The following is a 27211-nucleotide window of genomic DNA, read 5'->3' as shown; positions in this document are numbered from 1 at the left end:
CAACTGTCAGTGTATAATAGAGAAGATCCCTGAAAAAATGCAACCAGGCCTGGGGGAAAGAAGCAGACATAAAAGAGACTATCCTTTCCATCATCTGATCTTCCTTTTTGGAGGACCTGCTGGTGTGACTATGACTAGCCATTCACTCTCTTTCTTGGTTATGACAGTAATATCAGGAAGCCACTGTGTCAAACCTTATGGAAAGTCTTCCAGAACATTGATATTCCCACAGCTGGGAAACAAGCAAACAGTTTTCGGGAAAGGGTATGTTCTCTTTGGCAGCCGAATCAGAAGTGGAAGCAAACAGTTCTTTGGTCTGATGGAAGAAGTCGCTCCCTGACTTACAGCCATGGACCAACTGAGCTCTGAAGGTCACTGACCTCCCTTGAGATTCTCCTCCATGCAACACAGAATATTCACACTGATAATAGAAATCATTCCATTTTCTGAGGGAAATCCTAGTTTCCTGTTTCCTAGTTTGATATGGCTTCATCTTGCCTCAATGGCAAGTTGGTCCAAAGATGTGGGCTCTCATATTAAGACATGCCCTTACCAAAGTAGTAGTAAGGAAGGAGGGAAGACAGGCCCTGGATTGGGAAGACAGGCCCTGAATCTTGGTTCAAACTTTGGTTCATTATAACGAAGCAAAGACTGGTCAAGGAAAAAGATAGTTGCAGACAGTTGCAAGGTGGGGTCGATGGGGCATAACAATTATATTTTTGGCTGTAAACATTTATATTTTTATCTTCATGTTCAGACAGACCATGAGGGGTGTATCCTATTATCTGTCCGGGACAGGGGATAGTTCCGTATTTGTCTAGCAGATGTTAAACGTTCCTTAACGTATTTTTATTCTTGGCTTCTTCTGTATTTTCCCATTTCTCCTTTTACCAAATTTAGCAAATGTATGCCTACGTATATGCTTACGTCAAAATGACTATATAGGATTGTTGTTTGAGACTGTTCGGGGTTCAAACCCCCATATGCTATTTTAGCTGTTTGAACCTGCGCAATAAACTTTCTTGCATTGCAAAGAGCTGGTCTTTGAGTCCTCAATTTCCACAACAACATGGCACCATCCAGATGGGACTCTTAGACGAGGCGAAATTTCGCTGAGGGCAGGTTTCACCCTTCGGATCCAGGGGAGGCCACTCCCGACTTCCAAGGCGCCGTGGGGAAAAACTTATCTCCAGGAAAAGGTAGTGGTCTCCTGTGGGATCGACGGTGCTGGAAAACCTAGTCCAAGAACCCTTGCATGCAAGAAAGAAGGTCTGACCTCTTTTCCTGGCCAGGACGTGTGTGAAGACTTTTCAGGCGAGTATATGTTAACTTTGTGAAGTACCTATCTCATTTGAAGATAGAAGAGGGGGACTAATTACCCCCCTGGAGTCGGGGCGTCGACCCTAAAGAACTCCGTGTCAGGCTGTGTGGGTGGTTACTACCGCAGTTCCCTTTAGTGATCGTATGTGCATCCGAGACTAAGGGTCGGTAGTTGTGTGGTTAGAAATGGGTGGAAAGTCAAGCGTTCCCAACACCCCGTTGGAATGCATGTTAGAAGGTTTTGATGAGTATTTTAATCAGGTCGAATACACGTTTCCCTATCCCAAAATCACCAAACAAAGATTGAGGTTCTTATGCGAAAGCGAATGGCCTCATCTAGGGGTTGGGTGGCCGTCTTATGGGACGTTTAGAGAACAGATTATACAAAGTCTGTGGGATGTGGTTAACCAAAATGAGGAGAAGTATCCTAATCAATATCCTTATATAGACCAGTGGCGTAACGCAGTCCTTGACAGAAGTGATAAATTGTTACAATGTCAGGCGGAAATGGTGAAACTGTGTCTAAGTAGACAGGGAGGAAATAAGAACAAGATAACTAAAAACATCTGTTACAAAGAGAAGCCGAGAAATGTTCCAAAGGTTGAAAGAAAGACAGAGAATAAAAAGAAAATATTTAGTGAGGATGAAGATGAGGTTAATATAAGACCCCCACCATATGCACCACCCCCACCTCAGTTATATTCACAACATCAAGTTGCTTTGGCAGCGGGGGGGGAACCTATAGTCCGTAGAAAACAAAAAGTGGCAGATGGTGAGAGAAAAGCAGAACCTAGTGGAGAAATGTCTGTCAGTGGAGAAGGGGGAGAAGGGGGGTTAGAAGATAAGGAGGGAGTTGTGAAAATGAAAACACGGTCTGTTACGGCTAGAGAGGAAACAGAAGCGAGGAAGGAATTCCTTGCTCCCTTGAGACAAACGGACCAACAAGTGCCGGGAGCTCACGGGCAGATGCAAATTGTGCCTATGTTTCAATATGTCCCTTTTACAACGACTGATTTATTGAATTGGAAACAACATTATGGTCCGTTGAGCGAAAAACCTACAGAGATGGCGGATTTATTCCAGACAATTATGCAAACTCATAATCCAACCTGGAATGATATCCAACAACTTCTAAATACCTTATTAACCCCAGAAGAGAGGGAAAAATGGAAGACAGCAGTTAGAAAGTGCATTCAGGAACAGTCACCAAATGCTCCAAATTTACAACAGGAATTGTCAGAAAAGGCACCCGAGGAAGACCCGCATTGGTCCACCCGGGATAATACACATATGGATAGACTCAAGGACTATCAAAATTTGACAGTAAGGGCGCTCCGAATGGCAGGAAAACCCCCTGTTAATATGTCTAAACCATCTTTAGTGATGCAGAAGCCAGATGAAAGTCCTGAGAGTTTCCTGCAGAGATTGATTGAAGCCTACCAGTTGTATACTCAGGTAGACCCCAGAGCCCCAGACAATGTGCGAATGTTGAATGAACGCTTCATAGCCCAGAGTTATGAGGATATTAGAAGGAAGTTACAAAGATTGGAAGGGGCATTGGGTAAAAATACTACTGAATTGTTGGAGATTGCGAGAAAAGTGTATGTGAATAGAGACAAGGTTGAGAAGAAGGAAAGAGATATTAGGATGCAGAAAAAGACAGAATTGTTGGCAGTGGCACTGCAAAGGGGCCCTGGATTGGGACCCAACCAATGTGCATTTTGTAAAGGAGAAGGACATTGGCAGAAAGAATGTCCCAGAAAGATGATGAGAGGAAGAGGTTTAGGGGATAGACCAGGAAATAGACAGAACTCTGAGAGGCAAACATATGGCCAAGGAGGAAGAGGAGGAATGGTGTCTGGAAGATTCCCTGGCAGAGGGAGAGGCAGAGGTGTGAGAGGCAGAGAATATGTGAATGTAGAGAGAGAGAACAGGGTGGAAGGAATTGGATTGGCAGAAACAGGATGGACAGATTGACGGGGACCTGGCTTAGGGGAGGCCCCACCCGAGCCTTTGGTTACTATGCAAATTGGGGGTCAACAAACCACATTTTTGGTAGACACAGGAGCAGGGAGATCGGTAGTAAATCAACCAGTCACGTCACCTGGGCCATACAAATTACAAGTGCAGGGGATTTCAGGAAAGGTGGTGGGACGTGAGGTTTTGAAACCAGTGAAGTGTATATTGAATGGATCTGAAATTGAACATGAATTTTTGTATATTCCTGAATGCCCCATTCCTTTGTTGGGTAGGGATCTACTTAGCAAGTTAGGGGCTACGATTTCATTTAATGAAGGATGTCAGCGGGTGTCTGTAAGACACCGGTCTGAAGCCACATGGAGGGTAATGGTACTGGATGTTGTTGGGGGGCAGGAATCGGATGAAAAATGGAGAGAATTCGATGTACCGGAATTATGGGCAGAGGACAATCCTCCGGGCTTTGCAGCCCACCATCCTCCCGTAATTGTAGATTTAAAACCTACTGCTATGCCTGTACAAATTGGACAGTATCGCCCATATTCCAGGGAAGTCGTACTCGCCATATATAAAAATATACTGAAATACTTGAAAGCAGGTATATTAGTACCGATTCAGTCTCCTTGGAACACCCCGATCATTCCTATTAGGAAGCCGGATGGCTCCTATCGGCCGGTTCAGGATTTGAGGCTCGTGAACAGTATGACTGTGACCCTACACCCGGTGGTACCAAACCCTTACACGCTTTTGAGCTTGATCCCTCCGGAAGCTAGGTGGTTTTCAGTCATAGATTTAAAAGATGCGTTTTTCACAATACCCATTCACCCGGTTAGTCAGCCATTATTTGCCTTCCAATGGGAAAACCCAGGAACAGGAGTTAAGATGCAATTCACTTGGACTCGATTACCACAAGGGTTTAAAAACTCACCCACCCTATTTGGAAGTGCATTGGCCAAGGATCTGCTCTACTTTGTTCCCAGACAAGAAGGAGATGTGGTTTTACAATATGTGGATGATGTGTTGGTGACAGGACAATGTGAGGATACTTGTTGGGAGAATACTAAAAGGTTGTTGGATTTGTTATTAGATTGTGGTTATAGAGTATCCAGACTGAAAGCACAGTTGGTAAAAGAGAAAGTGAGATATTTAGGCTATGATATTGAACAAGGACACAGATCGCTAGGACCAGAACGAAAAGAAGCAATTTTAACAATAGCAGAACCCAAAAACAGAAGACAACTTAGGGGATTTCTTGGCTTAGCAAGTTTTTGTAGAATTTGGATTCCTAGCTTTGCTCTGATAGCAGCACCTCTATATACATCTACTAAAGGAGCAAATGTAGATCCTTTCCTTTGGGAAGGAGAACAGAAAAATGCTTTTAGAAATATTAAAATAGCTCTTACTTCTGCACCTGCTTTAGCATTGCCTAATTTGAGGAAACCTTTTAATTTGTATGTGGATACCAGCAAAAATATGGCTCTAGGAGTACTCACTCAGAAACTTGGAAGGTGGCAACAACCTGTTGCCTACCTATCCAAACAATTAGATGGAGTGGCCAAAGGATGGCCGCATTGCCTGAAGGTTTTGGCTGCAATTGCTGAATTATTACAGGATTGTAACAAACTAACATTTTCTTGTCCTATCAATGTGCACACCCCACATGCAGTACAGTCAGTATTAGATAATAAGGGACATTTATGGATTAGTAACCAGAGATTGACTAAGTATCAAGCCATGCTGATTGAGAATCCTCAAGTGCAGTTGATAGTTTCCAATAGATTGAATCCAGCTACATTGTTGCCCACAGAAACTGAAAAGGAACATGATTGTTTGCAAGTATTAGAGACAGTGTATTCAACTCGCCCTGATTTATCTGATATCCCTTTGACAGATGCAAAACTTTAGTGGTATACAGATGGCTCTAGTTATATGCATGAGGGGAAACGAGTGGCCGGATATGCGATTGTGGATGATGAAGGTGTTGTAGAAAGTGGACCAATAGGAGGGAAGTGGAGTGCTCAGGTGGCAGAATTGTGGGCATTAACAAGAGCTTTAGAAAGAGCAGAGAAAGAGACTTTGAATGTGTGGACTGATAGCAAGTACGCTTTCCTGACCTTACATGCTCATGGAGCAGTTTATAAGGAAAGGGGTTTTCGAGATTCTGCAGGGAAGTATGTCCAACATGGACATTTGATTAGTCGCCTCATCGATGCAGTACATAAACCTGCAAAGGTTTCTGTTATGCATTGTAAAGGCCACCAGAGGGGAGACGATAGGATAGCCCAGGGAAATCGACTAGCAGATTTGGAAGCCAGAGAAGCAGCCAAGCGAGCGGGCCCTACTCCTGATTTAGCAATTCATGTGGCAATGGATTTAGGAGTGATTCCACCAGAAATAAAGCCAACATACACTCAACAGGAGTGTATTAAGGCCACTCATGATTTACATGCTAGTATAAAAGAAGGTTGGTATGTGATGCCAGATAAAAGAATATATGTGCCGACGTCAGTAGCATGGACATTGGTCCAGCTATCACATGAAACTACTCATATGGGGAAAACTGCCTTAGAAACCGCCCTAAGTAGGGATTATTTCATTAATGGACTGGCTGGAATAGCGGCGAAAGTCGTGGCCAAATGTATTATATGTGCTAAGGTGAATCCGAGGCAGGGACCACTCTTGCCCCCTGGAACCATCCCGGTGTCTTATCTCCCAATGGATTATTTGATGATTGACTTTACGGACATGCCAAGATGTGGCCCTTATAAAGCAATGTTGGTTATGGTTGATATGTATACCGGATGGCCAGAGGCTTTTCCCACAAAAACAAAACAAGCTAGAGAAGTGGCTAGACTACTCCTTAAAGAGATAATCCCTAGGTTTGGACTTCCATCCCATATCTCATCAGATAATGGGCCTGAGTTTGTCCATCACATTAACCAGGCGGTGGCTAACGCAGTGGGGATTAAGTGGAGGTTCCATAGTGCAAATCACCCTGAATCGGGAGCGATGGCTGAAAGAATGAACAGAACCCTTAAAGAAAGGATCATTAAAATCTGTGCGGAATGTCATTTGAAATGGACTGATGCCCTTCCATTGGCTTTGTATGCTGTCAGGTGTTCTCCCCGACGCCAACACAAGCTGTCACCTTATGAGTTAATGTTTGGGCGTCCACCTACATTGTTGAGAAGAAACTTGGCGGGGTGGCCTGACTTGGGACATAAGGGGGGTGTTTGGAATATGGAGATGGTGCAAGAATTAAACAAGCAAGTTGAGAAACTCCGAAACTATGTTCAAGAGCAAAACCCCCCACCACTAGTGACTAAATGTCACCCATTTAAGCCAGGAGATAATGTGTGGGTAAAACATTGGAAGAAGGAACAGTTGGAGGGGAGATGGAAAGGTCCATATATGGTCATAATGGTGTCACCCTTGGCAGTGAAAATAGCAGAATCCAAGGCCTGGATTCATTGGACGAGGGTTAAGGCTGCGGACGCAGGCTGGAGCGTTTCAGTGGACCACCGAAATCCTACCAAAATGACATTCAAACGTGCCTAAATCACTTGTGTTATGTATGTAAATAGGTTAAGTGTACCCAGGTTGTGTTGAGAAGGTGGAAGAAGAGGACCTAGCCCTGCAGGGACCACAACCCGGAAGCTGGTTCCCAAGCACGGCTGAAGATTGGTATGGACACATGTTTGAAAGCTGGGTGTGGGAACTTTGGATATTAGCAATAGGATCACTAATGATAGTATTCTTCTACTACTGTCGTGAGCGATTTTGTGGTATTCCAAAGCCTGTGGATCCTCTGATTCCCTTGCCCACTCCAACTCCTGAGGGCCAACAACAGATCACGTGGCTTGAATTCCTGGAGGAAAGAAGAAACCCCTGCTAAAGTCACCCCTGGAAGCTGACTTTTCAACGCACGGGTGAAGATTGGATAAGTAATACTTAGTTTAGCATACATATTACTAACATATGCTTATTATATAACCGAATAGGATAAGTCTATATGTGTTGGTTTTGTGATTGTAAGTGTGGGTGTTGTTGCTGTACACATTGTATTGATTGTATTGCATACTCACATTGTGGAATTGAATGTGATGTAAAAGTTATAGAGGACGCATTATCACCATACATAGGTCAAAGAGATAACAAATATTATTGTACACTTAAACCTTGTCCTACTGTAAATCAAGCCCTCCAGAGGCGTCAGGAAGAAGCGGACAACCCGGATACAACGGAGGATGAGGTTAACTTGTGCATTTGGTTGGTTGGGGGTAAGTGTTTTATTTACAAGGGTGTTGGGTAATTCGGTGTGCGTAAAGAATCTAGGACAGTGGAATAGGCCTGAGGAACGTCCAGGTATTGTCCAGTCTTATGTAATAGGCAATGGACAGTGCCGGGGCTATCCTCCTCTTGTCTTTACACCAGATTGCTGGAATGAAATTTTACCACATCCTTGTCAAGCCCCCCATGCATTTGATCAACTAGTCAAGGAAGCCTGTCTAGCTCGGAAGTACACAAACCATTTCCTCTGCAAATACGTAGGCTATGTGCTCAGAAAGGGAATGTGTAGCTATGCTTCATGTCGAGAGGAAAGGCCTCCTATTATACTAGACTGTGGGGATCCAATATTTCGGGGTTGGGAACGGGTTACTCATATCAATCAATTAAAACCTGGATGGAAAGGGATATGTACCTTACAACATAGCCGCATAGAGAAAAGAAGGAAACAGCGAAGTGTTGGGGAAAAATGGCCTTTAGGGGAAGGACCCTGTACTCAATGTTTAAATGATGGAGCCATCTTCTATCGTTTGGAGAAACCAAAAACATGTACCAGGTTTGACTTAACCACTTGTGCTCGATCTGGGAGAAGAGGTCTAAGTATATACAAGAGATGTAATGGAACAGAAGGGGTACTATGTTATCAGGATTGCAAAGGCTCATTGAATCAATGTCCACTCCCTCGTCAAACACCCACCAAAGCACACGTAAAAAGATTTTTCCCACAAACACGTGCACCAAAACCTCAGGTTACACCAAGAGAAGCACCTAGACGGGCACCTCACTCCACAGAGGCCTCTGACACCTGTTCTCCTTGTATTACAAAGGCACAAGTAGGGAGAACCATTCTTAACACTTTAGTCTACCACACGCAATCACCTAGAAACTGTAAGCCTCAGCTTGTCAATTGCATACATAACCAAACCATGTATAGTTTGTGCAACCATGATGGAAAAATTATTTGTTATAACCCTAGTACTCCCATACGGTTGAATGTGACCATATATGCTGGATTGGCTAAATATGGCTCCCGTAATACCCCTGAAGGTGACGGGAAGTTGTATTTTCTCAATTATACTCTAAAGTTAGAAAGAGGAAAAGACCCCTTAAGAATAAGCTTTGATGCATGTATCGCCCTGAGCAAGGGATGGGGTTCCACCTGTGGAGACGAGTCTTGGGTAACAGCCTACCAAGCAAACCATAAATATTTGTGTTCCGCTAACATGAATTGGGCTTATGGCAACCCAAACCAATGGCTCCCCTGTGCTGGAAACACCCAATGCTCTGGCTGGAATTGCATCTGTGATTATACTGGAGGGGGTTATAAGGGCTGTACGTATATTACTTCCTTTAGAAGAAGCAGTGGAAATGTAGTAGAGTTAGAAGTGGACCGAAGGCATCCTGCGGTAGTAAGTTACGGATTTGGAATAGATGGCACAGGATCAGATCCAAAAACGTATCTTACTATAAAGGTGGAAAAAGTATTTGAAGGTGAAGTAAAATCCCTGGGATGGTCGGTTTACGATAATCTACGAAAATTAGAAACGCCCCTTTTAATAAGCACAAAAGCCAATAATCTTTTTGTAGAGCTTGCCGAAGAAGTAGCTAAAACCCTTACAGTCAAGAATTGTTTTGTGTGTGGAGGAACCAACATGGGGGAACAATGGCCATGGGAGGCGCTGGAGGCTCATCCATTGATCTATAATAATCTTTCCAAGGCAGGAAATATTACAAAGAGGGAACAGCTTACAGGTATTGTCTGGACACTCACCACTAATCTTGTAGGAAGAAACTGTTTTGCTAGAAATGGTACACATTATGTAGGAGAACTTATTTGCTTAGGAATTTGGAATGCAAAGTATAACCAATGGACATCACCAGGTAATGCCACAAAACCTGAACATTTTAATATGACATATCTAGGTTACCTGAACTCATCCCGGACGGCTGATGAATGGGTAGCTCCTAAAGATATGTATTGGATATGTGGAAAACTAGCTTATGAACAACTCCCGTTTAATTGGTCAGGTTCATGTGTCTTAGGTTGGATAAAACCATCCTTCTTTTTGTTACCAATTCAATCAAAACAAATACTAGGAGTCCCCTTATATGAACAAGTAGGATTGAGAGCAAAGAGGGAAGTGCAGACTGTGTTCACAGACTTCCCTTGTAAAGAATATTCTGCTTATGATAAGGAGGATGAGAAATGGACTAGTGAACGCATAGTGTGTACATATGGAAGAGCAACATGGGCGGAAGATGGATCATGGGGGTACCGCACCCCTATATACATGTTAAACAGAATCATTCGGTTACATGCAGTTCTGGATCTGGCAGGGGTAAGAATAGACAAAGCACTTAATGTTTTGTCGGAAGCCACTGATAAGATAAGAACTGCTGTGTATCAGAATAGATTGGCCCTAGACTACCTCTTGGCTAAAGAAGGAGGGGTGTGTGGAAAGTTTAATTTGTCCAACTGCTGCCTCCAAATCGATGAAACAGGGAAGGTGGTAAAACAGCTGACTACAGAAATTAGACAACTTACACATAATCCCACTCAAATATGGCGAGGATTTAATCTGAAGGAGATGTTTGGGGGATGGTTTCCCAAGCTTCCAGGATTACAGGCCATAGTCGCTTTGATTGGGTTAATTGCAGCGGGATGTGTGATACTTCCTTGTGTATTGCCAATTTTTTTTCGAACCATCTCTAATAGTCTGTCTTTATTAGCAGAAAGAAAGGCAACTGCTCAGGTGATGGCTGTACTAGAATATGAGAACTTAAGACCTACAATAGAGTTGGAAGAATATGTGACTCTTCTGGGAAACTCAGATGAGTCACAAAGGGGGGATTAAGGAAGGAGGGAAGACAGGCCCTGGATTGGGAAGACAGGCCCTGAATCTTGGTTCAAACTTTGGTTCATTATAACGAAGCAAAGACTGGTCAAGGAAAAAGATAGTTGCAGACAGTTGCAAGGTGGGGTCGATGGGGCATAACAATTATATTTTTGGCTGTAAACATTTATATTTTTATCTTCATGTTCAGACAGACCATGAGGGGTGTATCCTGTTATCTGTCCGGGACAGGGGATAGTTCCGTATTTGTCTAGCAGATGTTAAACGTTCCTTAACGTATTTTTATTCTTGGCTTCTTCTGTATTTTCCCATTTCTCCTTTTACCAAATTTAGCAAATGTATGCCTACGTATATGCTTACGTCAAAATGACTATATAGGATTGTTGTTTGAGACTGTTCGGGGTTCAAACCCCCATATGCTATTTTAGCTGTTTGAACCTGCGCAATAAACTTTCTTGCATTGCAAAGAGCTGGTCTTTGAGTCCTCAATTTCCACAACAGTAGGATAAGCCATCTAGCATTGGGAATAAAAAGGCATTTGGACAAAATGTTATAGCCTCAGAAGACTAAATTGTGCTCATGACAATGTCTACATAAAAACCTCAAGCATACTTTGACCCCTAAAAAATAACAAAGGCAGCATAAAAGTTATTTTAAAAACTCTCAGAAAACTTTGTGTTCACACAAAATAGCTATCTCTAACAAGATGGCAAGTTTCCTCACTGCACTTGTTTCATTATCTATTAACTTACAAAGCATGTATCTTTCTGCTGCTCCTCTGAACATATAATTTTGAAAATGAATCTGTCTCTGATGATATGGCTTAGGAACACACTGCAGCAACAGCTGAATGGTGTATTTTTGGTTGCAAACATCTTAATTAGAACTGGCCAGAGTATGATGCTTCTTACTTTTTGAAATTAGTCAGAAAAAAATCCCCCTCTGCATACTTACAGACAATCCATATGCTAAAATGCCATGAGTCTGATCTTGTTATCCAAAACCACCAGGTATTTTTTTATATATATTCACACATATTTAAACTTAGCATCAGCAAGCTGAGGTGAACCTCACAAGTACATTCACATTTGTTGTTTGTCACAATCCAACCAAGCACAAAATAAGAATTAAAGGTATTTTTCCCACCATAGTTACTGCTTTTGAGTCTTATTTTTTTCCTAATTAATTTTAATTAATGCATTTCAAATTAAGTAAAAGTACTATAATAATTCAAAGATAAAAGTTAGCATCATTTAGACACGTAAAAGTTAGCAAGTGTGGACAAATGATTTTTTAAAAATCAAGGTAATGTTTTATTAGCTAAATTGCATCAGCATATTTCTATGGGTTAAAAGAGATTCCTGGCTATTTAGTTTATACAAATATTTGATGCACTAATTTCCAGCTTTCATACTTGATGGTATCTAACAAAACTAGTCATTACTCTGGTGCATTTTAACTTATCTCCAATAAAACAGGAACGTTTTAATGTAATCATGTCATCCCAGAAAGCACATTTCCCTTCCTCTAAAAACACTTGCATATTGACATTTTTAATACAAACCTCAACTTTTCTGTTTTCTAAATCCAACTTGCATTCATTGTAAAATAAGTATAATTCAAAGGTATCAATAATATTTAAACCAAAAAATACCAACTTGAATAATTATATCCTTGATCTTTAACATTTTATACATTTTAAATGCTGTTCTAACCTTAACTATCACACTGTAAACAAAGGAAGCAAACACCAAGAGCTATAAAACTAAGATGCAAACCCTAAGACCAATCAAACTGTTTAGATAATAGCACTGCAGTAATGAATAAGAAAACATAATTGCTTACTCTTTTATACTGATCATAGGAAATTTTACTTCTTTCATAAACTGGAATTCGGAAATTCATATTTACTGGCATTATCTCTAAAATGAAGATAAAGCAGACTTTGGCAATACAGCTTACTGTTCTCTGTCAGAGGAGACACAGCAGAGGGCAAAATATACTCCAGCATGTGAACTTTGGTAGTTAATTTTAGTGGAGGTCACCATTCACTCTGGTCAGATCTCCTTACACAAGATAAGGAATGCCTTGCTACTTTTGCACACCCACCAAATACAAGTCCCATATGACCCCAATACCTCTGTTCCCTCCTTTTCTTTCAAGTCTGCTTCCAATATAATCCTGAACCCTTGTTAAAGTTCACAAAACATCAATTATTTTGAAGGGGGGGGGGAAGTATACCCAGAAAAATAATCATTTCGTATCTTCAAACTATTACAATAAAAATATAAAAGGACAGAAGCACCAAATGCTAAATAAAAAGACAGGATCTATTTATTTGTTAATTTTATATTTTAACTTTCCTCTCAAAGCTCAACGCATTGCATGTGGGAATCTCCCTTCCCTTTTTGCTCATCCCATCAAATTGGTTGGGATGAGATATAATGACTGAGGTCATCTAAGTTTTGTGATCAATTAGAATATTTGAACGTAGCCTCTTCAATTCTAGACTAACATCTTAATCATAAGTCCACAGTGTGCTTTAAAAATGGGGGCCAACGAATTTATTTTGTTTCAGTATATTAAGCTAGATTTCACCCCCCAATAATAGGATTTTATATATCCATCATTAAATCTGCTTTGTTCTTATTTCCTAAATGCATAGAACCTTGCTTTAGTTTGCTGCACTCACCCCACACTTGAAACTATCAGCAGAACAGCATAATTTTCTTGTTTGCAAGAGTGTTCCCCAATGGCAGGAGAGTGATGGTGTTTAACATTAAGTGGCCACTTCAGTTGGTGATAGCCAGCATATATTATGTTCTACAAAATGCACAATATAGCAATGGCACTAGTAATGGCACTCAGACTTATATACCGCTTCATAGTGCTTTTACAGCCCTCTCTAAGCAGTTTACAGAGTCAGCATATTGACCCTAACAATCTGGCTCCTCATTTTACCTATCTTAGAAGGATGGAAGGCTGAGTCAACTTTGAATTGGTGAGATTTGAACTGCCGAACTGCTAGCAGTCAGCTGAGGTAGCCTGCAGTACTGCCCTCTAACCACTGTGCCACCTTGGCTCTATATTTTGAACTTTGGTGTTGGATAATCAGGAAATAACACCAGATAAACTACCCAGGAAGAAAGAATATCCTAATCAAGCAACGTCAAGGAAGAAACTACCCCATCCTAAAACTGGCAATGCAAGGTACTGCACTATATATGAAAGAGGAACACAATCCATTCTCTCATGTACTGATGTTATCTTACCTAGTTATGAAATATCTTCAGGAAAGCAAACGATCTCAGAGAATGCCAAAACTTAACTACGTATACGTAGTTAATGTATACGTCTACATTTGTGTATGTATTGTCCATATTTGTACTTATGTGTTTTTATTGTACGCCGCCTCGAGTCCTTCGGGAGAGGGTGCGGCTAACAAATAAATTTTATTATTATTATTATTATTATTATTATTATTATTATTATTATTATTATTATTATTATTACCCAAAGTTCTTCCTCTCCAGAAAGTGATGTTACTTGGCATCTGCCTCAGCACTAGGCATTCTCTGAGGGATTAAAAAAGCCACTGCTTTCTTCTGGGATGTTTTTATTTTTACACAAAAAAAAAGTTACGACCTTGGTATTCCCTGAAAATCACCCACCTAAGTCACAAAGAAGACCAAGCCTACTTAATGTCCTAACCCACACACAATTAGTCCAATGGTACTACCTAAAACATGAAATTAAGAACGCAATTCCTCAATATTGTATTGCATGTGATCACTGTAATGACAACTTAATATTCAGTAAATCACAGCAAAGTTGAATCCTTAGAAAGGTGTGTGTGTGTGTGTGTGTATGTGTGTGTGTGTGTGTGTGTGTGTGTTTATATGGCATTGACCATAAGTGTTTGGTATACTTACAAAATTAGGTTAGTGAAAAGCAAGGGATGGCTAAATGTTACATAATCACACACATTTAATGATCGAAACAAAACCCTCCATCAGATATAAGTGGCATCAGTTCTACTGATTCAATTACACTTTTTTGCGCTTTGTATCCATTAGATTCATCATTTGATACATGTTGTGTATTTCTTAAGCTTACATCAAGGAACAATGTTGCAGTCATAAATCTTTTTAGATTTAGATTGTATTAGGTATGTCAAACAAGTTTTAAAAAAACAAAGTGTTAAATTAATCCCAAAAGATAGAAAAGAAGTAATTAAATCACTTTGTCATTGGCCATCTGTTTCAGAGATATCAATTAAAACAAATAATCTACTGATAACTTTCTAAATTAGTTGTCTGTTGTGAGCTGAGCTGCCCTAGCTTCTGTTCAGACTTTTCTGACTGTAATAAATATCTAGCAATCTTCTCAATTATAGTAAGTAGCTGAAAAAGAACTAAAGCCATGAAAAAAGCTAGTAAATTCTCCAGGTTTGGCAAACATTCCCCAATTCATATTGTGAGCCCAGGCTGAGTAAAGCTTCTCAAACCATATCCATTCATGTGTAAGTCAATTATTTTACTTGTTTATTTCCTTTCAGAGAACAGCGATGACAATAGTTTGCAATGGAATAATTTCAGAAAAGTGAGAAGCAATGCTTTATTTTAGGAAATAAACTGAAAAAGAAAGGTGTAAAAAAAAGTTAGTGTTTGATGACTATTTCTGAGGGGGTTCTGCAGAAGAACAGAGCATCATTCTGTTGGAAGTGTGATCAATTAAAAACATTTTGCTTTACCCTACTTTATGTTAGAAAAAGATAAACTTATCCTAGATCCTACAAGCCTTTTTCTTTCACTGGAATATATTGTGATTGTGTTCTTCCCTGCATAAGTATCAGGAACTGTGGGATTTTTCTCTAGAAATCCGGATTTCAGTTGTCAGAGTAAAAATGGTATCTGGAAGCTTTCAGAACACATACACATATATTTTAGATGTGTGTCAATATGCAATAGATCAATATACAGTAGTTGCCTGTATTTCTAGACATGTTTTGGGGACTTAGAGCTTTCCAAAGGAAGTTCCTGCCCTTCAGTACTGCCAAAGAGAAGAAAAGAAAGACAGCCTAAATAATATCTTCAAAGCACAAGTGCCAGATTATCTCTCTCCAACAATCCTCTTTGCATGAATTGTGAACATATATTGAAGCCAAAAAGTAGCTAGTTTAGCTAGGTTGATTGAATTGACTTGGAATTCACTATGATACCGTAGTTTTCATTCTCTTCTTTTGTATTCCACCTTTCCCAATTACCCCCTCCCCTTTATATCTACAGATTTATCTTCATAAGGGAATTTCTCATTAAAATCTTCACATATCTGCCTCTGACGTTATACATGTCTGGATTTTAGGCAAGAAAATCCAAAACATGTTATATTCCATTTGACTTAAAACTGGCTGGATTGAAAGGGCCTTATTAGGAAGGCTAAGAATTCCCTAGCTGGACAGACAGAGAGGTTACAGAAGTTTCAGTCTGATAGATTATTAAGCATTAAGTTTGAAATAACTGGCCTTCCCAAAGGACACAAAAACTATAAATTATCACTATAATACAGTCTGATGTTTATGTATTACACACAGAAAGAAACAGAAAGAGGATATGCAACATCTTAAGATGATACTTTATTCTTGTTCAATGAAATCCTTGTATAATTCTAATTGTAGAGGGCAAAAGACCAAAACAGATTAGAAGATTTTAAAAGAGGACAGTGGGGTAAATTTATAATTAACTTGTTAACAAATTTATCAACTCAGTCAATATAGACAATGCATCCTAGCTAAATTTAGTCCCAAAGGTGTTTTTTCAAGAGGCAACTGGACTTTCTGGTTTTTCTTTGAAGGCGTTTTGCTTCTCATCCAAAGCTTCAAAGTTTTTGCCTCTTGAAAAAGCACCTTTGGGACAACCATGACCTGGATGACTGAGAATCTCCATAGGCATTCAGCCTCCATAGGCATTCTTAGACATTCAGCCAAATTCAGAAATCTCTTGCTTTTTAAATGCTTGACTGTGGTAGATATTTAAGCTGAGAAGGGTTATAGAAACATGCAAAGTGGCCTGTTTTTTCTCCTATGGAGAAGGTTAAAAAAAAAGAATAGATACAAACCGAATTCAAGTAATAATAGTACATCTCAATATTTACCTAAGCAATTGCAATGACTTTGGCCATTGGGGGCATGCCAGTTGCTCTGAAATGACACACATCAGTGATCAAAGCTGACATTCTTTTGAGAGCCAAGTCTTTTTTTTTCAACTTTTAGATTGTTATCACATGAAGAGGGAGGAGGGAGAAACAAAGTAATTTCTACAAGCTCAAATCAAGAAGACAACAAAACAATGTTTATCCAAATCTGCATTTGAAACATAATTAAATGCCCCCTTTCATATAAATGTAGGTATTTCAGAGCTAATACTAATGTCATGAAAGTGACATTTTCAGCTTCTGTGAAAATATATACATGGAATAAAGCTACTCCAATCTGACTGTGCTGAAGATTCTTCTCTTTATATATAGTTTCTCTTAGAACAGTTGGAGGAATCATATAAACCCAGGGTTCAGTACAGCAACAAATACTTAGCATTCCTAAAAGGGTGGACAAGATAGAGACATTGATTTCAGCCTTAAAAGTGTCTAATATCATCTAATTAAATAAATATTTGAAAAATGTTTAGATGTAACAAGAGGCCCAACTGCAAGGCATGTAAATTATCAAACTTTATGGCAGGCCCCAAGAAGCATTAATTGTCTTTTTAGTACTCTCTATAAGGATCCTAGAACCAGCGTCATTACTTCTTATCTAGTAAAACATCAGAGAATGTCTGGCGGTTGTTTTTTTTTTAAAATGTATAGTTGTCATTTAATTTCCTTGAACACTGACAAATTTTCTTATACCGCCAGTAAAATTAGACACGTTTTGAATGCCCACCGGTGAGCTCCATACCAATTGTCACATGCTTCTGTTATATGCCACCCAGAGCCACTTCAACAGTGAAATAGGCTTCATGTAAATTCAATAAATAAATAAATAATAAATAAATAAATACTTATCCTATTTTGTTTTTATTTTATTTTTTAATGTGTCTTAATCTGTAAGCGTGGTCTGTGACTATAATAAAATTCTCTTTTTGCTCTTTTTACCATTCAAGACTTAACAAAAAGCAACCAACATTTTCTGGGTTAAAAAGTAAGGTCACCTTTCAGTCCAAGTTCACTCTTCATGCCTTATATGGATATGTTCATGCAGTTTTCTTGGCATGTTAAGCAAGTGCTTTCATACTGCCTTCTTCCAGGATTTTTTTTCACGTCCTACTCTAGCCTATCCTTCAGATTTCCTGGTGATTTCCCACCCAAACCATAGCCCACTTTGGTTGAACTCAAAACTTATCAGACCTCCATTCTAGTTGGATGGGGACATTCAGGAAATCCATATTGGTGAAACCTCGAAGTTGAAAAAAAAATCTCAAAAGCAGCCAATGGGCATGTTGTTTCCATATTATGACCCCAAAAATCTATGTAGATGTGTCCAGATGTTACCAGGATCAAGCTCAATTATGAACCCCACAGGTCCCCTTCTGTTATCATTGGAGCATTGCTATTATGGAACTTGGAAAGACCCAATTCTTTATAGGGCTTTGCATTCTCCTAAGAATGAGCAGAGAATTGGATTAGCAGAAAGCTTTTGTTGTGCATTCAACTATAAGTGACAAATATTGTAAACAATGCTTATTGGCATCTGGACCAACTGATTCCTTAGGAAAGGATTATGTACAATTAGCATCAGTTGTTTCTAAATAGGCCAGACAATGGACTGACAACCACCAACTGCACAGCGGTAACCGATGTAGCATCTTTCCCACTATCCTCAATGAACACATTTCCCCATCAATTTCACTCTCTTGGTCATGCACCAATAATAAAAGCAGCCTCGTTAGCAAAATTTAAGATGAAAATGGAAAGCTAATGTCAGTGACGCCTAACCATCTAAAGCCTTTTCATAGCCTTTCCCTTGCTATTAAACACAACCAGGAAAGTCTTCACATTAGTCTTTCTTCTTCAAAGTGACTCAAATTTAGATCTTAATAGGGCTCAGAGGAGGTATCTGCAGCCAGCATTCAGTATTAAGGATATCAAAAAGATTATTCTTAAGCAGAGAAAGTCAACCTGGTTTTCTATTAATAAATCTTTAAGTATAAAACTACAAAGTCGGCATTCTGTTATGAAAAAGTTAAGAAGGTTAGTGTGTGTGTGTGTGTGTGTGTAAAGAATAAAAGGTAGGGGGGGGGGAATCTTCTGCAGAGAACAGACATAGATGGTACCTTATTGTAAAATGACAAGGCAAACCATTCCTAGTATTCACTGATTTAAAGAGTTTACAACTTAAAAAGGAAAGGAAGCAAGGAAAATTGGTTCTCGAAATAGACTGCAGTGATAATGCAGAAAGGACTTCTCTCCTGGTCCATAAATCTTATCCTTTGCTAATGAAGTCTAGAATGCTAGGGGGGGAAATCCTTTTTCCATCCATGCAAATACCAAACCAGCAAAATCAGTTATCTGACTATACAACTTCCTTTCATTTATTTATTTTGGGTTAGTAACCAAAGGAACCAAGGGAGCTTCCTCAGAAATTGAAGACCTTCAATTGTTGAACCTTTATGCACTAAGTACATGACTAGGATCCATTTTACAGTGAAAGGAACTTCTGCATAAATCTATTAACTCTGAACAGTGAGGCTCATTTCTTAAGTTATCAGAAAGTTTTCACCAGAGGTAGTAAGCAGTTGAAGAAAACTACAGGTAGTCCTCAACTTATAATGGCTCACTTAGTAACTGTCCATAGTTACAACAGTGTTGAAAAAAGTGACCTATGACCGTTTTTCACACTTGCGGTATCCCCATAGCCACATGATCAAAATTAAGATCCTTGGCAACTGACTCATATTTATGACCGTTGCATAAATATGGAGTCATGCGATCCCCTTTTGCAACCTTCTGACAAGCAAATTCAATAGGGAAGCCAGATTTACTTAACAGCTGTGTCACTATCCTAACAACTGCAGTGATTCACCTAAAACTATGTCAAGAAAGGTGATAAAATGGAGCAATACTCATTTAACAGATATCTCACTCAACGACAGAATTTTTGGATTCACTTAGGGTCGTAAATTGAGGACTCCCTATATTCTCACTGACAGAACTACTTTGCTTGTTGATGATAAAAGAGCAGTATGAAACCATTGGGAAGAAGAAGATGAAAAACCAGCTTTCACTGTAAATTCATCTTCCCAAACAATGCATAACTTGGCCATAAATGGTCGCAAATGAATCAGGAAAGCAAGCTAGGAATTGGTAGGTAAATTTTTAAATTGAAGACATACATCATTTTGCTGTTCCAATAAAGGGGAATCAAGACTCACAATTAAGTAAAAATTAATTTAACATCCTCTGTGTTTTGAAATAACTACTCAAAACAGATATTTGCAAAGGCCATTTGGGATATTATTTTCAGCAGCAAAGTTAAGAAAATGTGACAGGGAGCAAGCAAATTCTTGTTCTCGCGATGCAGGCCAACAGTAATTTGTCATAAAACAAGAGCAGATGAAGAAGCACATAAAGCATGAGAGACAAATAAGGCAAAACCCTGTTACCGCAGATAAACTGGTTTATTAATCTCTGTAGGAAAATTCTTTGACATAAGTAATGTATCATTTCTGGCAAACTATTCAAGTTCAACATTGTTCATGAATGTATTTCGTGCTCTACTTGTAACTTTGTTCAGTAATGCTCATTTCTGGGTGCTTAGTTGAAAAGAGGCCTTTTAAAAGCACCATTGCAATTAACCAATCATAACTGAACAACTTTAAAATAAAGAACCTTTTACTATAGTACAGCTATCCTACTATCTACCTCTCAAAGGACATTAAGGAAAAATCTCCTTAAAAATTCATTCTGGGTGTTCGTATACACTAACTCAGTCATAACATCATTCAAATGAGTCTTTTATAGTCAGGCAGTTTATATGCAGTTATGGAATTAAAATCAAAATGAGGTCAAGGAGAATTATGGATTTTAGTTGCCTTGAGTTATTTCTAAAGTAACAAAGGCGGGATAAAGCAAATAAATAAGATAGTTGCATTGGGATAGTACAAAATAGGGGGAAAGTCCTGGTAAAGATAGCCCATTAAGGAAAGTGATTCTGTAATTTATTATTTATTTATTTATTTATTTATTTATTTATTTATTTATTTATTTATTTATTTATTTATTTATTTATTTATTTATATATATATATCATATATATGGTAGAGGGATGCAGTGGCTCAGTGGCTAAGACACTGAACTTGTCGATCAGAAAGGTTGGCAGTTTGGCGGTTCGAATCCCTAGCACCATGTAATGGAGTGAGCTCCTGTTCCTTGTCCCAGCTTCTGCCAACCGAGCAATTCGAAAGCATGTAATAATGCAAGTAGAAAAATAGGAGCCACCTTTGATGGAAAGCTAACAGTGTTCTGTGTGCCTTTGGTGTTTAATCATGCCAGCCACATGACCAGGGAGACGTCTTTGGACAGCACTGGCTCTTCGGCTTTGAAATGAAGATGAGCATCGCCCCTTAGAGTCGGGAACCACTAGCACATATGTGCGAGGGGACCCTTTACCTATGGTAAAATCTTAAATTACTACATGAAATTGGTAATTCTGGAAATGCTTGCTGACCCTCCCAAATAATGTTCATCCAGTTACTAAATAAATGTAGGTGAAAAATCTATGATGGGCAAAAATGATTTGTCTGAAATGATATAAATTTGTCTGAAATGGTATCCATTTGTGTGATATGGTACAGTTTTTCCTGCCTGAGCAGGGGGTTGGACTAGAAGACCTCCAAGTTCCAAGACCCTAAATGTTATTCTGTATTCTGATTAATCAAATCCCAAATTTTCCACTCTATAATAAACTTTTAGCCTCTTGAATCAAGTTCTCCATTAAGGTTTTAAACTTTGAAGGGTAAGGTCCTTTTTAAATCAAATTGTTATTAAATGATTCTTTTAAATAGAATCATTATACCTAAATCATTCCTCCTTTGCAATTTCTCATTAATCCAGATGGTTGATAATGGAAGTAAATTACATTACATTTTTGACCAGAAACTGTAGCCATATGTAACAGATCCCCCAGTTTCATCAATATAAAACTTTTCCCCTTGTTCTAGGTGACCTTAAAATTTTTAACATATAGACATTTTCTACCTGATGTTTTATGTCAGGATCTTGCATTTATTCTTAAATACAATATGGATTCTAATGATTTGGTGAATGGTACATCTAAATGTTTTTAATGTCTGTTGGAAAATATACACAGTGCAGCATTCTTTCATGTAGCCAGCTGAGATCTATGTATAATTCATCTTTCTGTGTTATACCTCATCAATTAAGGAATGATTTAATTCATGCCCTTACATTGCTTGAATGTGCCATATTTAATTACTGTATACTTAGTAACAGAAAGATGTATGAGTTGGTCAGTGACGTGCGGTCAGGGGAGGCAAGGGAGGCAGAGCCTCACCTCTCTTCATGAAATAATAGTATATAATATTATATACTATATATATATATATATATAATATTATAATATTATACATCTGTCCGTGCGTGCCCGGGAGCTGCGGAGGCAGAAATGTTGTCGGCGCTCCAGGATGACGAAGGCACGAAAGCGACAGTCGACAGTCGCTTTTGTGCCTTTGTCATCTGGAAACACCGACATTTCTGCCTCCGCAGCTCCTGGGCGCGCACGGACGGAGGTAGGCAGAATGGCATTGATCCGATCCGGCGGGCGAGCGACCAAGGATCGGTCTGTCTCGCTCGCTCTTTCATCCACCCGGATCGCCTCGGTGTCGCTGTGGCTACCTCCGTCCGTGCGTGCCCGGGAGCTGCGGAGGGCAGAGGCAGAAATGTCGGCGTTTCCGGATGACGTCATCCGGGTGCGCCGACAACATCTGGAAACACCGACATTTCTGCCTCCGCAGCTCCTGGGCGCGCACGGATGGAGGTAGGCAGAATGGCATTGATCCGATCCGGCGGGCGAGCGACCAAGGATCGGTCTGTCTCGCTCGCTCTTTCATCCACCCGGATCGCCTCGGTGTCGCTGTGGCTACCTCCGTCCGTGCGTGCCCGGGAGCTGCAGAGGGCAGAGGCAGAAATGTGTGCCTCCAGCACACGTGGTCCCATTCCCCGCCTTCCTGATGATGTCACCAGCCGCACCAGCCATTAACCTCACCGCACGTCACTGGACTTGATCCTATTGAAAGGCATTAGAGGTAGTGTGGAGACATGCTATATTATTATTTAAATATTATATGGGGTTATATAAAATAACCCACTCAGCATGCTAGTAATTGCTTGATGTTGACCATGCAGTGATTGAGTAATGCAGATGCACCTTTGAACCAAAGCTATTTTTAGTGCAAGTAGTACTTTGTATTTACATCATGATAGAGAACCCCCTACGCAAATCTTACAGTTCCTTTTTCATAGTAAGACAAACTAATCACAAGACAATGACTGAACGGTGAACTTTATACTCTTCAGTTGTTGTACCTGAAATTAGTTTAAATATAAAGGATAAATGATCAGCTAAGCAGTACTTTATCATATGATTGAAGAAAAGTAACAGCTATAAAACAGCTAGGTAAGAAGACAAGCCTGCTTTCTATTCTTCATTTGGTGAACCTGTGGAAAATTTAAAACCTGTCCCCTTAGTGCAAAATATCAAACACACACACACACACACACCCTGCAAATCCCTGTTGGTTTGAGTCATGTGTTATCTTTTCATGCAGAAAGTGAATCATATGAATAATTTGCAGTTATTGGGTAGCCGTAAAAGGCTAAATGTAAGAAAGCTTGTTTTCTTAAGCAAAATTGTTTTAGCTTTTCAGAGACTTTTGTGGATCCTACTATCAGAATTTACTTACAGGTTTTTTGTCCCAATGTTCACCAGAAAGAGAGCTTTCTACAGCTATGATATGTCAATCATTTCTACTGCATTTAGCACTTGTCGTGATCTCGCTCACTCATAATAACCTGCTTAAATCCCATTTCAGAAGGCTATGTTTCTATTTAAAACTGAGTAAAAACTTTATTCAGTTGTAAAAACACATACTTCTCCTCACTCTTATCATTTTCTCAGAAGGCTGATTTGGTACAGTAGACACATTTCCCTTTCCATGGAGAGTCTCATGACATTAATTTTTTTTTAAGAAAGGTGAATCTCAGCAAATAAAGTTCACTGCTATACAGTGTCTCCGTCCAAATATATAGAGTGACAAGAACAACAACGGAGTGAATCACTGCACAGAAGTTGCAAACAATTTCCATAAATTAGACTATACAGCATGGTATAAAATTCCCTACTGTGAATTAGAGATGAGAAGGAAATTGAACCCTGATAAATGAAGATAAGTTCAAGGATTTGGTTTATTTATTTTGGGCAAATACATGACTAGCTCTAAAACACAACAGAAGAATTCAGTTGTTACTAATCTGTGTCAAGAATCTTACTTTGCTTACACAGAACAACACTGAATAGTTCCTCAAAACAAATTCAATTTAAAAAGGAAGGGAGCAGGAGATGAATTATTATATCTGGCAACTGTTCTTAAAATGTACGCCAGAAATCACAACAATGTTCTTGCAACAGTGGAAAGATTCCAATTTTGCCACACAAGAATTCATAGCTGAACAAGTCCCAACTTCATTAATTTTTTAAATAATATTTACTCCTTAATCTACAATAGCTTTTGCTGACCCATCGGTTTATTTTTGGAAAGAAGCGTAATTTGGAGGTGGAACATTGGTATATCTGGCTAGTCTCTTTATTCATAACCTTCATAATGAGGTGGGACTAGTTGTAAGATCACAATACGAATGATACTCCTTTGGAAACCAAAGAGAGATAATTCCCACAGCAGTTTTTACCAAGGAAAATAAACCAGGAAGCCCTGAGTAGGTAGTATTGGTAGTCCTCAACTTATAACAGTCTGTTTAAGTGACTGTTAAAGTTACGATGACACTGGAAAAAGTGACATGATTATTTTTCACACTTATGATCACTGCAGCATCCTCGTGGTCACATGATCAAAATTCAGATGCTTGGTAACTGGTTCATATTTATGACGCTTGCCCTCTCCTAGGTTCATTTGATTACTTTTTGCAACCTTCTGTCAAGCAAAGACAATGGGGAAGCCAGATTTGCTTAGCAACTATATTACTAACTTAACAACTGCAGTGGTTCACTTAACAACTGTGGCAAGAAGGGTCATCAAGCGGGTCAAAACTGACTTCACAACTGTCTCATTTAGCAACAGAAATGTTGGGTTCAATTGCAGTTCTAAGTCGAGGACTATCTGTACCACACTTTTGTGAAAATCAAACCATACAAAGATTAAGGATGCTAAGACATGTAGCTTAGCCACATCTGAAAAGTCAGAGATCCCCAATTTAAATGATTCAATTGACTGAATATACCATGTTTCCCCGAAAATAAGACAGGGTCTTATTTTCTTTTGAGCCCTAAAATAAGCACTGAGTCTTATTTTTGGGGAGGTCTTATTATTTTTGAGGTGCAGCATGGTCACCTCATGGCTGCTGCTGTGTTGCAATATTTTCGTGGAGGGCTTATTTCCAAGGGAGGGCTTATTTTAGGGGAAACAGGGTAGTTTACTATTAAGTACACAGGTTTAGTACTCCAGTGCAATGTTTCATTTATTGAAATGATCTCAGTTTCTCAGTATCACTCTTCTCTTTGTAGACTCAACATATTAGGGGGGAAAAGCAGAAAAGGTTATCAGAGGCGTATTGTATCCAGTTACATTAGTCACCAATCTTTTACTGATGTCAATGTTAATCAAAAAAAGTGCAGGTTGAGTTTCAGATTTCATGACTATTAAACATTGTATCAAGAGACCAAAAAGTTATTTACATAAGAATTTCACATTCAATATTGAGAAAAAAGCAACACCCCAATGACAGATCACTCTTTGCAAATGTACAAAGCAGAGGTCATAGCAACCTTGTGGTTATATTAGAAACAGAAAATGTTGCTAAGAAGCATGTGGCTTACATGAAATATTTGACAAGGTGAAAGTGAAATATCAGGTTTTGAGTGTCAGAAACCTTGACAGTCACAGAGACAGGACTTTTCCACCACTGTGATGGGATACTCCCAAGAACACCTTCTAGGGTCAGGCCCGTGTTCAGACACCTGCGTAAACAAGCCATCATATGGGAAATGGGGACATGAAAACAGAATCCTGGGCTGGCAATATTCCAGGAACAGATTACATCTCCATAAAAAATAATTGCTGGTTGACAAACAGCCTTTATTTCAAATGAGCTTAAAACAACCTTAGTTTGCTTAAAGACGAACGTATTGTTCCAAAGAACTCTTAAAACATGCTTATTATTCATTTGTGGCTTAGTAAAATTGAGTTTGTTGCTGTACATATTTCCCAGAGGTAGCATTGCCTTTTTAAGGTAGAAAATAAATCAGTAATGTAATAAAAGCGATTTAAAGATACAAAAAGCTTTTCTGATTTTAATTAAATCTAGCAAATCTTTCATCTTTTCATAAGCTTCATTTGCAGATTAATCAAGCCACTGAATTACCTTTCAAATGACACTGAATGTAGACATAAGTGACATCAAGATAACGTCTATACTACCACCACTCCCCACTCCTTCAAAACTACCGTATTTTTTGGACAATAAGATGCACCGATGTATAAGACGCACCAAGATTTTGAAGAGGTAAGTAAGAAAAAAAAGGTTTTCTCCTCCCTGGCCCCCAGGAGCACTCTGCAGGCTTCAGCAAGGCTGGGGGAAAGCAAAAACGCACCCGTTTTTGAGAAAAATGTGCGGGAAATGTGCTGAAGCCTGCAGAGTACTGGTGGTGGGTGGGGGAAGGCCAAAATGCCTCACTTTTTGTGAAAATCGCCAATTTTTGCAAAAAAACGGCCCGTTTTTTGCCTTCTCTCTATGAGAGAGGGAGAGAAATACAAGTTTCACTACATCACAACTGAACTAGAAATAAATCAGCTCAGTAGCTGATCCTGGTTGACAGCATGAAATCATACAAGGGCACAACTTATTCTGGAGCGACGCAAATAATCTGAAGTAATTTAAGTAGGTCTACATCAAATTATTTTGAATCCACATAAAATCTTTCTCTTTTAGCTGTTAATTTTTTTGTATAGAAAAGCAGACCTCGACAGCTGGGATTTAGAGAAGAAGCTTTCTGTCAACCTCTACAAGCCCCCAAACAACTAAAACCTAGACCAGTGATGGCAAACCTTTTAGAGACTGAGTGCCAAAACTGCAACCCAAAGCCCACTTATTTATCGCAAAATCCCAACATGGCATTTTAACCTGAATAATGAGGTTTTACTACCTAAAATAATGATAAGCACCAGCATTCAGCTAATTGTTCTAAGAAAAACGTGATAAATGCACTTTTATGCCCCATTTTTTTCTGCTTTTGAAATATTACGTTTAGCAACAATAAAAAAGAAAAAGTTGTGTAATATCATTTCTCTTTTCCTCCCTCTCTTTTCCCTTTCTTTCTTGTTCTTTCCCTTGCTTTTCCTCCCTCTCTCGTTCCCTCACTCACTCAATCCCTCCCTCCATCTCTCTTTCTCTCTCTGTCTCTCTCTTTCTCTCCTTTCTCTCTCCCCCCTTTCCCTCCCTCTCTCTATCTCTCTCCCTCTCTCTATCTC

At 39.3% G+C, this 27211-nt stretch overlaps 2 protein-coding genes across 8 annotated transcripts in view; one reads left to right on the top strand and one right to left on the bottom strand.

The window, feature by feature from the left end:
• The window catches only part of NAV2 (neuron navigator 2), a 316849-nt gene that overhangs the window by 230172 nt on the left and 59466 nt on the right, over positions 1 to 27211 (bottom strand). The window lies entirely within an intron of this gene.
• LOC309384045 (uncharacterized protein) lies at positions 1207 to 26863 on the top strand (the record flags this gene model as incomplete). The annotated part of the gene is made up of 3 exons (XM_081937204.1): positions 1207 to 1314; positions 6882 to 9542; positions 26693 to 26863. Exons 2-3 carry the CDS (start codon positions 7545 to 7547, stop codon positions 26861 to 26863), a joined length of 2169 nt encoding a protein of 722 aa, XP_081793330.1. The 5' UTR covers positions 1207 to 1314; positions 6882 to 7544.

Source organism: Natrix helvetica (assembly GCF_964273705.1).
Source record: "Natrix helvetica genome assembly, chromosome: 1".
Classification (NCBI taxonomy): Eukaryota; Metazoa; Chordata; class Lepidosauria; order Squamata; family Natricidae; genus Natrix; species Natrix helvetica.
Note: the sequence above shows the minus strand (reverse complement) of the source record. Positions and strands in the feature narration are given on the sequence as shown.